At 47.7% G+C, this 11802-nt stretch overlaps 1 protein-coding gene across 2 annotated transcripts in view; it reads right to left on the bottom strand.

Annotated features, from left to right (window-relative positions):
• Window positions 1-9078, bottom strand: part of calcoco1a (calcium binding and coiled-coil domain 1a) — a 14937-nt gene extending 5859 nt beyond the window's left edge. Inside the window, exons 1-11 of one of the 2 annotated variants that reach the window (XM_076041899.1) lie at window positions 8776-9078; window positions 7575-7728; window positions 7340-7442; window positions 4407-4612; window positions 4100-4312; window positions 3760-3908; window positions 3602-3671; window positions 3350-3505; window positions 2413-2667; window positions 2172-2297; window positions 662-757 (exon numbers count right to left, since the gene is read on the bottom strand). In XM_076041899.1, the coding sequence (XP_075898014.1) occupies window positions 662-757; window positions 2172-2297; window positions 2413-2667; window positions 3350-3505; window positions 3602-3671; window positions 3760-3908; window positions 4100-4312; window positions 4407-4612; window positions 7340-7442; window positions 7575-7706 (1506 nt within the window). In that variant the 5' untranslated portion in view covers window positions 7707-7728; window positions 8776-9078. Of the gene's footprint in view, window positions 1-661; window positions 758-2171; window positions 2298-2412; window positions 2668-3349; window positions 3506-3601; window positions 3672-3759; window positions 3909-4099; window positions 4313-4406; window positions 4613-7339; window positions 7443-7574; window positions 7739-8775 lie in introns of both variants that reach the window. The other variant, XM_076041898.1, reaches the window with a different exon arrangement.
• Window positions 9079-11802: the final 2724 nt, after the last annotated feature.

Here is an 11802-nt window from a genome sequence, read left to right as displayed (position 1 = left end):
ACCGTCCCCGTGCACGTATAGAGGAGACGCTGGATTGGGGAAGCTTCTGGGGATAACAGAGTTTTATTAAACGTCCCAAATTATACCCACTTTAGATCTTTGTTTATCACACCAGTCGCCCCCCCCCCCACCCCCCCTCCCCTCGCAATTAATTATTCAAAAACTGTACCGATCGGCAGAAAACGGCATATTCTCTGCTCTCCGTTCACAGCCTGCTGCCGCTGTTTTCCAAGGAGACTTCATGCTGCTGGAACCTTCCCGCATGTTGGGAATTGGGAGGGAGGAACGAGGTGAGTCTGACCGTGAGAGATTACCAGTGCCCTTTATGTCATCACAAAGGGACTATGAAACAGAGCGGTGGGTCTTGGCACGTTTTCTCAACAGAGGACTGGAGATGGACCTCGCCGATTTCTTCCCCCAGAAGCCTGTTTGACTCACACTGGTGAGGCTGGCTGTTCAGAACGTGGGGCTTTTCCATTCCACAACATTCCTACGTCAGACTTGCACAGCTTTGGAGTTGCCCAAATCAACACACGGTGAGTCCACGTGACTGAGGCGGTCGGCAGCCCTGGTCTGAGCCCACCGAGCCGCTTTGAACGTTTATGATGTCTTCTTTTTTTTTCCTTCGGGTGTGCGCAGGGACCACACAGCGAACACTGACCTGCTTCTCCATCAGAAGCTGCTCCTTCTCCTTCTGGGCCACCCTCAGGCTGGCCTTCAGCTCCTGGAGCTCCCGGCGGGTTTCGCACAGCTGGACCTGCGGACGCCGGGGAGGAGGAACACAAGTATGTGACACACATCCAACAGCTGCTGCGCTGAGAAAATAAAAGCAAGTTACTGGTTATTAGTGCCTATTATGTTTGTTCAACCAAAAAATGTCCCGCAATCCTTTTTATTTTATATTCGTACAATCGCTGTTAAATTGATTCAGCCTTGATATTGGCCATTGTTTCTGGCTCAACATTGATTTAACTCCTCTTTTATTAAAGATGCCGTTGCTAGAAAGTTGTTTTTATGGAGGGGGCTGTAAATCTTTATGGATTCCACTGCTGGATCTAACTTCTCCAAGTGCACACTGGCATTTGTTGCTCTGTTTATTTCTTTTTTTTGATGGCATTGTTATGTTTGAGGCCTCCATTAAATGTGCACGTTGGAATTCAGCGTGTGCCTGTTTTTGTTTTATGCGGGAGAGATTAAAGATGTTGGTCTTCAGTTCGTGGGACTGAAAGTAAGTGCAGACTCTGCTGAACTGGAGCCAGTTAGAACTTGAAGACCGCAGGCCAAGGCTGGGCAGAGACTCTGAGGTCAGAGCAGGGCTCAAGTGAAACGCTGAGCTCTGTGTTTAAGGGAATTATATTACCATACAGCAACGCACGCAGCTACACAAACAGAGCGTGTTATCTTGTAATTGGAGTGCACATAATAACACAGAAAGGGCACTAGCATAATTGATATTCATTGCATTTGATTGCTCAAAGTAAGATATAGTCTCAAGGAAGGTAGGGGGAAAAAAAATTCCCATAAATGTCTGTGATGACAGAGAGGCACCAGCGTAAGACGCCAGCTGGTTAATGCCGGTGTTTAGCAGTGAAAACAGTGTCGAGCAGCCTGGCTCGTTGCTTTGTGCCAGATGAGAAATTAGATCCTCCTTTTGTTCTGTTGACAAGTCTGCGAGCTTGCGATTCGCTTAGCTTAAATAACCAAGTGACAAGAACTAAAATAGCTTAGCTACCATCAAAATGAATTGAAAAAGTCAAGTTTTATCAACTATGAAAAAAATCTATATTTGTATGAGTCTGAGGAGTTGGTTCCGTTAAATGGGAAAAATGCGCAGCACGGGAACGTCTGACACACTGAACTGTTTTCTAGGCATTAAACAGCCAATCTGAGATTATTTGTCAACTATCAAGCGAAGCAGAATGCTGCGTGAGCATTTCGGTCGCTTGGTTTCTATATCATTAACTAACAGCAAGTTTCGCACTTCAGATTGATGAGACAACTTCCAACCTCTATTTTGTCCAAACTTTGCTGCAAAATTTCAATACCCTCCTCGTTTTTGTTTTTATACATATTTTTGAAATTTAGCCATGCGTGCATCATGAGAGCACAAACCAACAGCCAGGCGGACACTCAGCCCGTGACTGTGTGGCGTGGCGTTCGGTCCTCCTCACCCTGTTGCAATCCTTCTCCCTCCCGAGCTCCACCTCCAGCTTCACTCTCTCCATCCTCTCCTCCTGCAGCTCCTCCTCCACCCTCTGCATGTCTGCGGCGAGCTTCGCCAGCTGCTCCTGGTCCTTCTGTGGAGGACACAGACCAGCACATGGCGTGCAATGTGAGCTCCTCCAGTTCCACCACCCCGGAGCCTGCGAGAGTGAGTTCGGTGCGGTGCGGTGCGGCGGAGCAGCTGTTCACCTCGGTGTCGCGCTGCATGGCCTGCCTCTCCTGGGCCCAGCGTGCCCTCCCCTCTCTCAGGGCCAGGCTGCAGTCGGCCAGCTGCAGGGTGAGCTGGGCCGCCTGCAGGCGAGCCTGGTGCAGCTCCGAGTGAACCTGATCCCTCTGGGTGACCATGGAGCTCATGTTGCTCTTCAGAGCGTCCACGGCACGCTCGCTGTTGCTCAGACGCTCCCGCAGGCTGCGCATCTCCTTCAGGGTCGCCTCACCCTCCGCCTGTGCATAAAATAAAGAGAAATAAAAGAATATGTCAGCTATATACAGTAAAAAAAAATAAAATGTTTTTTACAGCTTCAGGTGATGTCCTGAAAATAAGAAACTGAACAAGGTGCTGTTTTAAAGGTCCCATATTATAAACTTTTCCAGATCACACAATAAATTATCCAAAAACTCTGTATACTGTTGTTTCCAACCTGCTGAGAAAAAAAAATATTTTTTTTATCTTTCATATTTGACTTTATTTCATCTTCTTGCTCAAACTGATGCTTCGCTGAACCTTCCACATACTTAGAACGAGATAAAAACGAGGTGGCCACAGTCTCAGAGGGCTACTAGAGTTGCCACGAATTACCCTGGCAGTGGTATCATATCCCTTTGTGACATCATGGAGGGCTGACTACCTTGAGTGTAGTTGGCACACACTTAAAGATGGACTTTTCTCATTTATCTTATTGTTGGAAAACATTCAGAAAGTCATGTTTGCAAAATATTGACTCCTGTTAAGTCGGCTCTTGGAGGCTCAAATTTAAAAAAGCTCATTAGTTATAAAGATGTTTTCACTGACAAATTTTGGCTGGAAACAATGTAAAATTCTCTGGCATACAAAACTCTCAGCTTTGACCATAAACACGTCATCGTCATTCTGAGCCCATCAGCAGAGGAGAATGAGCGGCCTGACCTCCTTCCTGTGGGCGGTGGTGAGTTTCTGCGTGAGGGTGCTGATGGTGCTCTGCAGCTGCAGGACACTGGTGTCTCTCTGGGCCAGCGAGCTCCGCAGGCCCTGGAACTCCTTCGACAGACTCCGCAGTTCAGCCTCCGTCTGCCCCAGCTTGGCCTGGCGGAGAGGAGCGCACGGCACAGACGGGACTCAGGGGATAAAGACGCACGAGACGAGAGGCCGTCTTGGTGTCGCGAGCGGCGTGTTTCTTACTTGCAGATTCTTCCTCTCTTCCTCCTCTTCCTTCCGCAGAGCTCCGGCCTTCCTCGCCCTTTCCTTCATCCTGAACACAGAATATGCGTTACAAACAGGAGGCATTGATGAAGGTGATGATGACGAATGAGAAAAAAAAAAAAAAAAAAGCATCTGACTTTTCCAACTCTGCCTCTTGCTCCACACTCCTCTGAATCAGGGTTTGGATGTCTTCCTCCAACGCTTTGATTTGGGCTCTCCTCTCCTCTGTTGCAACCAATAAATCACCCTTTTCTTGAGAGAGCTGTTCACCAAAAGCCTGCTCCTCCTGGAACACGGGAAACAATATAGAAGTTCTGAGGAACGAGTTGTACATTTGATAGAATAACTTTTAGTTTGGGCTGAGAATGTTCAGTCAGTGAGCGCACATAGGTTAGAGAAAATAAAGGAAAAAACAGTAACGTGAAAAAAATTAGCCTCTTAAGTTTCCCCAGCTTCTTGCTTTCCTCCGCACGCTACCTTCTGCATCCTCTCCATCTCCTCCATCCTCTCCCGGCTCTGCCGCAGCTCCTCCTGCAGCCTGCTGATGTCGCTCTTCAGCTCCCTGCAGCCTCTGTCCCAGGCCTCTCGGGCTCTTCTGAACTCCACTCTTTCCTTCTCCCTCAGCCTGGTGGCAGCTTCCTGCAACTGCAGCAGCTCGGCGCGCTCTCGCAGGCATTCCTGGAGTCGACTCTGGGATGTGACAAAACAGCGGTGAGGCAGCAGCAGCAGCAGCAATCACAAATGCATTGTACAACAGCGTTGTGTATATTGAAGGTTTGCTCACCTGCAGCAGCTCGGCCCGAGGCACCACCAGCAACATGTCCGTGACTTCCTCCTCCCCCTCCTGCTGCTCCTCCTCCAGCGTCACCAGCTCCTCCAGCGGCTTGGGGAAGCAGAAGGTGAACCTGGAGCTGCAGCAGCACACTTCTCCCTTCGCGTCCACGTAAACAAACTCATACTCTTGGCAGCCGGGCTTGGGCAGGTACGAGGCTGTGGGGGAACAAAGAGAACACGGCCACGTTGAAAACATTTGATGGAAAAGATGCTGATCTTCATTTGTCATGCAATGCATTGCACTGAACTTGGGCCATGTGTCTTGGTTAACTGCCATTCAAGCAATGGGCATTGTTAAGTTATTTACATAAGCCTGTAAACCTCCTAGTGAATTGAACAAGTCCTATCATAATTCTTGTGTGTCCAACATTTTGCTGTTTGCTGACAGAGTAAAGCTAAGCTAGCAATAACAACACATTAAGCATTTCCATGTAATATTTTTTTTTCTTTTTTAAACCACCACATGCAATACAATCAAGCTCTCCTTCATCATCATCATCCCCTTCTGTCCCCCAGCCTGACCAGCCACAGCTCGGGACTCCAGCCCTCACAGTAAGCTCACCCAGTATTATCTCTATCACAGCTTGGCTGTAGCTGCAGGTTTTTGTTTTTTTCATAAGTCTTTTTTTTTTAGAATGATTTACTTGAAATCCCCCAATTCACTCCATAACACAGCCAGTGTGTGTGTGTGTGTGTGTGTGTGTGGGGCGGTGGGGGCGCAGAGTGATAACGGACAGCTAGATTGCCGTATATCAAGGCTTTATGGAGCCGTGCAGTAACTCGCGGCAACAGCTGCGGCCACAGAGCCAAAGCAACCTTCGCTTCAGATCACTGCACTGCCGATGATAACAGAGCACTGGCGGCCGGCTCTGGACTTTTCCTTCCACGGCCCCCCAAACCCCCTTCAAAGAGGAATGACATTGACAGTATGCCGGGCTAAGTAATATATCACTAAATAAGAGGTCACGCTGGGAGTGCTACACGTGCCCCGCACACTCAATCAGGCTTATCAGCTCGTCCTGACAAACAGCGAGGGCAGCGAGGGTCCTGCGCTCTGGTCCGCGTGCAGCCGGCGAAACGCTCTTTAAGCCGCCGACTGCTCGGAGTCACGTGCCAGCCTGTTCTGTCAGTCACAAGCCTGCGCTCATTGACAGGGCCGTCCATGCTGCCAGGTCCTCCGGAGGGGAGTTCTGTTGCCAGGCTTCCGAGGTTCCCCACATGATGCAAATTCAAAATTTGCATCATGTGGGGGACTCTTAAAAAATAAACAACTCTCTAGTAGCTTAACGAACTCATTAGAGAAAAATAAAAATATCTGTCCTTCACTACTTCTGCTTTCTTTTCAGAGAGTGCTTGCTAAAACAGGCAGTTCATGTAGATGTGCTGACACCCTCCCAGGTGTTCCATCACCTCTTGATCACCTGGGTTTTTCTCCCCTTCACGTACATATAAAGTTACCAGAAAGAAAACAAGAAGATCAATATGGAGTCCGGCACATTAGATTAAGCTAAATTACAATTTATAACGCATGGCTAGAATAGAACATTTGAAATAAACCTCCTGTAATTCCTTTAATATGAGACCTTTAAACACACCGACATGCTGACTTGTAATTTCGGCGCTTTTTTTTTCATTTTAATAACCAAGATCGCCACAGTGTCTCATCTTTAATCACCCAAAACAATCCTACCAGTGTTCAGTCACGGACACTCGAATAAAGACTAAAAGCCTCATTAACGGCCGGTACATTAAAGGATACCGATGAAACTACCCATCCCTACCCTGCTGGCATTTTATTCGTACTGATGCAAGCAACCTGAGCGCTCACAGATATGTAACAGACTTAGGAGGACCACTGGGACCTAGGAGGCAGTGTTGAGTAGTGTAGCAAATGGTAGCATGTAGAAGAAGAATCCCCCCCTCCCCCAGAGAGTGTTTTCCACATATGCAGGGGGACAGGCCCAGAAAAGCACATGTGAATAAGTGGTAACTGATGATTTGAAAAGGGATGTAGACACTTTGTAGACAAGAAAAAGCTTAATTGAACTTTAAGACTGCAACGCAAATCAGGCTTCTCCTTCTTTTTCTTTTTTTTATTTTATAAAACAAATATCAGAGCAGTCAAACTAACTAACTAAACTAACTGTATGGTCTCTACAAAAAAACATGTTCAAGTTGAATGCAACAACATGTAACGTTCTTATTTTTAATTTTGGTAATATAGGCTTGCTGATATTTGGTTGCAGACTAGGAAGCAGTCACTGCACACCTTTGGCGATTGCTAGTGAGACCAAACAAGTCAGCTAACAAAGAGCTTAGCTTAGCATTAGCATTGTTGAAACCAGAAACCATGTGGAAACAAGCGGACGATGAGATAACTCAGGCACCAGCACCAGAGGGACTTTACCTATGAAGTGATGGACGGATGTGTCTGCAAAGCAGTAGGTAGGTGTGTTGGTGTGTGTGTGTGTGTGTGTGTCTTTGTGTGCGTGTGTCTTTGTGTGGTGGCAGCCATTTTGAAAACTATCTGCAGTGTTCACATGAGACCAAGTAGACAAGAAAAATGGCAAAAAAACAGTTTCAAAGTGAAACATCCCTTCAAGGAGCTAATACATAACCACCACAGAGGACTCGTCTGTTCAAAAATGAGAGAAGTTGGCCGTCCACACAGACCCTTTTTTTCCCCCCTTTTACATCGGCGGTGCTACTGTGTGCTAATGAATGGCCTTGGTTATGCTCCACTTGTTGCTAGCTCTCTGTGTATACAGCAGAGATTCATTTTACAGAAACCTCAGCCTCTGGCTGAACGGTTCTGCGTGTGCAACTGTTACAAAGCACGAGGAGAATAAAACAGAATAGTAAAGCAATGTCGTAGTATAGTACCGTGGAACTGCACGCAGCAGTTGACTTCAGTGCCCTCCTCGTAGTCGGCCGGGGCCAGCGCCCAGACAAATGTGTGGTAGTCCCTCGCTGACGACCAGCCCACCTGAGGAGGAAAAACAGTCAGACCTGGTGAGTTTGTTTTGTTTTGTTTTTTGGGGGGGTGGGGGGTGAGTTTCCCCTCTTTCCAGCAGAGCACGTGTTGATTTTATTGTGGCAGTCGGCAGGGTAACAACACCTTGAACAGTCCTATCCAGTCGCTGCTCGCCCAGCTGTGCTGTGAGCTTAATGTGTAGTGGCAATCCACCCTGCTCTCAGGGAAGTAGCTGCAGCCCACATTTCTGAACTCCACCAGCCCGACCGTCTCCATGGCAAAACAGACGAAAGGCAGCCTGGTCCGACCTGCAAGACACAAAATGACGTTTAAACATCGGTAGCACAACAGCCGCATGAGTCGGGGAAGAACTGAAGGGGAGGTTGGAGGGTGCTGCAGGGAGAGGAGAGAACACAGGCAGCACTTGGTGAATATTTATCTTCTGTAAGACGATATCCTGAGGGAACACATGCTGGAGGGGAAGGACACCGGAAGGGAAGTGCAGCCTCTGACCAACACGACGCAACTCCGTGGTTGTCACCTGTGCTATTTCAGTCATGTCAACATGATTTGGTGGACAGCGTTGCACGTGCAGGCATGCGGCACAAGGTGGGGGGGCTCCAGCGTGTGAGTGTGTTTTGGGGGTGGGGTGGTGGGGGGTGTCTCAGGCAGAAAATGGCTTCTTCCAATTCTTCCCAGCAGTTTTCTTTAACAGCACTCAAGAGAAAAGATGTCCCACAACACACAGAACTGTAGTTCATTCTAAAGGATGTTGGGTGACACTCTGAAAACTGGCAGAAGGCCAACATTAGCACATGTGCAGGGCAGTAGTAAACACAAGTGGAGGCTCTTTGTTGGCTCGCGCAGTGTAAACACAACCCCAGTGTGGGCCATCACAGCGGTTCTCACTCCGAAATCCCTTCACCTACTTTACACCGACAACCTTACTGGCAGACTGAGGAAAACATTCCTCGACAGCTGGGAAGGACTGTGGGGGGGACACATTAGGGTCGCAGTTTGAAATTAGCGAGCGCTGTCGTGGGGGGGGGAAGAAGAGAAAGCACACGATCCTCGCCGAGAGGCTTCAGGTTACACCACGAGGCCGCGGAGGCCTCGCAGCGGCGGACACGGCGTCACGCACGTCGACGCGAACGCACACTGCTAAAAAACCAAAACAAACAAACACACACCAAACACGCCGCGGCATCCACTCGGACGGTCGGGTGTAAACGTGCGCAAATTTAATCTCGTCCAATTGAGTTAATTGCGCTGCGCGTGCACGTGACCGGAGATACTGCCAGGCTTTGTTACGCAGGGAGCCTGGCACGTGCGCATGTCGTCTCACCGCCGTCTCCCGATGTCTCGCGAAGTTCCAGTTGTTGTTTTTTTTGGGGCGTCTGAAGTTGAGCCGGGACCCGGTCCGATGTGTGCGTGCCTCAGTGACCTGTGGGGCGCTCGAGCTTACAAGTCCGCGAGGAAAAGCACCACTAAAAAGCTACGGCCATCCGCTCGCGCCCTCCGCCTCCGTCTCTCAGCTGCTCCGCTAAACCCGAAACAATAACAAAAAACCCAAAGCAAAACACAAGCACGTCAGCCTCGCTCCTCGCGCCGCGGAATCATGGGGGATGTAGTTCTCCCGCAGCGAGCGCAGCAGGCGGACCCTACAGACGAAGCCCCCCTCGTGAACTACAACCCCCAGGCTGCAGGCTGCAGAATATGCGTCACAGTGGACGAAACGCGACGCTTCGCGTGCTATTTTTTTTGTCGCCATGCTTCATTCCCATTGGTTTTCAGGATTGCGTAGGCTGACTAATGGGGGGGGACGCATCTCGTTGTTTTGCGATGAGAAAAACAACGGCTGATGCGTCAGCTGGCTCAGAGAGCCACTCTGGGTTCTGTCGTATTCACTGGTCATCGTGGTTGCGAAGCCTTCAATAGGTTTGCATTTTCTTGTTTGTTATCCACTGCAGAACTTAGCTCCGCTTACATTTATGAAGAAAAAAAAAACATTATTCTTATAAGTTTTACTTCGTAACATTGTCAGTCAGGCAACATCAGTTGACTGGTTGACAGTCAGACTCGGCAAATAACAACAAGCAAAACAAAACAAACAACCGAATGGGGTTGAGTAATGCTCAATAGAATACATGCAAAAAAAAATATATATATATATATGATGACAAATCATTGGACTAAAATCTGATGCAAACAAAAAATTGCAACAAAACTTTAGAATCATATTTAAATGCCCTTCCTGTTGGCTCTGGTTCATTATTGCATTGTGTTTACCTTTGGCCTTAAAGAACATGGCTTATGGGTAAAGGAAGGTTTTTATATTACGCCCTCTTGCTTCACAGCGTACAGGCGTGGTGATACCGTGCCAGACAGCAGATGGCAGTATACCATCTTGGAAACGCTGCTTCGCATTCTCTCTCGTCCCCCGAGACTCTGCGTCGTCTGTGAGGTAACCTCAGTTCATGTGAGCGTTCTTCATAGTCAAATAAGGTAACAAATCCACAAATATTTTTGAAGCAGCCCGAAACAAAGAGAGACATTTTTGAAATCAACAGAAATGTGCATCAGTTAAACTTCAAGGGTTCAAGCCCCCAAAATCCTGTGTGGCTGTGCAGCAGGAATTTAATACAGCAACTTGTTCAATAGTCGTGTCTTGAAGCCCAACTGATTTTTTTTGTCAAATTTAAAAAAAATAAAAATAAACTGTAAATAAAAGTCCAAACTGTAATTGATAAGTTTATGCATCGCGCAGAAAAAAAAGCCTTAAAAAAAGTCCTTCATTTATCTGCTGGATGTTCATGGAAATGAATGACATGAATTTTACAGCCCTGACATGAATTTTTACATTTTGAATTAGGACTACAATGATGGGAGCACGTGACAGGAAGGGGGGGGGGGGGGGCGGTCTGCAGTGCTTTGTCACAATAACGGTGGAAACTCGGACAATTGTGGTGGAAATTATAGGCAGTGTTTAAGATTGAAGAGCATCATGCCTCAGCAACCACAGCTTAAATAATGTTCACCCCACATTATCACAGTTATTGATGTTCCTTCCCCAGCCTGCTTATTTATCTCTGCATATCGACGGGCCGCTCCAGTCACACGGTACTTTACTCCTCCCCAATTAGCAAGCCCAGTCCGGCTAATTTAGTTTGTTGAAGACACTATAAGGACGCTTCATGTAATTTTATGCCGGCGTACAGTCGATGTTGAGCCCCTATAAATTGTGTTTAAGTGGATTAATAGTGTGCAGCGCCTGCGTGAGTCAAGTGGTGCTGGATGTGGTGGCTCCTCATGCAGCAGGCGAATTAAGAAATGGGTTCTCTTCTTCTTCAGCGCGTGTGAAGACTTCTGATGGAAAATGTGAAATCAAATCTTTCTAATTTCTCATTTGGGTCTTTACGAGATTGGCAACACACCTTTCTTCTTCTCCTCCTCCTTCTTCTTGCGTTTTCTTTATAATGATTTTAATTAACCAGTATAAAATTCCAGATATGCTTGACTGTGAAAGGCCCTTTAATCATGCGCACTGGCTCCTGCACGGTGCCTGTTTTAGTAATTGCTCTGTGAGAAACGGTCACAGCAGGCCCGGGCTAGCCTTGACTTTGAAGCGTCACTGCCTTGTGAAGTTGGAAGATGGCGAGGCGTCACCCCGGTGGAGGCGAGACTGCAAGTGGATTGTCCATGAAACTGCTTGATCTTGACCTGAGCTGCCTGCTGTTATGGCTCCTCTGTCTGGCTGCCGCAGCCCCCTCGCCACCAACCCCCCCTACCCCCCTCCCCCCCCTCCCCGCTCACGACCCGGCCCCCCCGACCCTCTCCCCTCACCAGCCTTTAACACACAGCACACACACATTCACGTCATTTGGATTTATTTGTTTTCGTTTTCAGCCGCGTGAACGAACTGGAATAATATCCTTCATGGCAATAAAAACAATAAAAAGCACTAATTAAACTGTTCAAACATTAGGTTGAAGTAAACTATTAACTGTTGCGGCAAAAATAAATAAATAAAGAAACAGAAAAATTTGCGACATGTTGTTTATTTATTGCTCCACACAAATTTAATCCCTGTCGTCTGCCGATTTCTAGCAGCCTGGCTCAGAATTTCTCTCCATATAAGAAAATGGCAGAGCCCCCCCGAGTGCCACTGCAGTTTTATTACCTGAGGTGGTCTGTCTGAATATAGCTTACCACATGTCTCATTCAAAGGGAATGGCAGGTATGTGTCACTGTCATAAATTGTAACTTGCCTCCAGCAGTAATCAGTTGCCAAGGAAACCTCAAATGGGATTATGACCTTCTGTTGTGCAGCGGCAGGCAAACTGTCAGTGGGTTGTCAACATCTAAGACGCAC

The sequence above is a fragment of the Nelusetta ayraudi genome, unplaced genomic scaffold (genome assembly GCF_046127955.1).
Source record: "Nelusetta ayraudi isolate G7.1 ecotype Tasmania unplaced genomic scaffold, CSIRO-AGI_Nayr_v1 ptg000070l, whole genome shotgun sequence".
Lineage (NCBI taxonomy): Eukaryota > Metazoa > Chordata > Actinopteri > Tetraodontiformes > Monacanthidae > Nelusetta > Nelusetta ayraudi.
The sequence above is the reverse complement of the archived record's forward strand: the minus strand, read 5'-3'. Positions and strand labels throughout refer to the sequence as shown.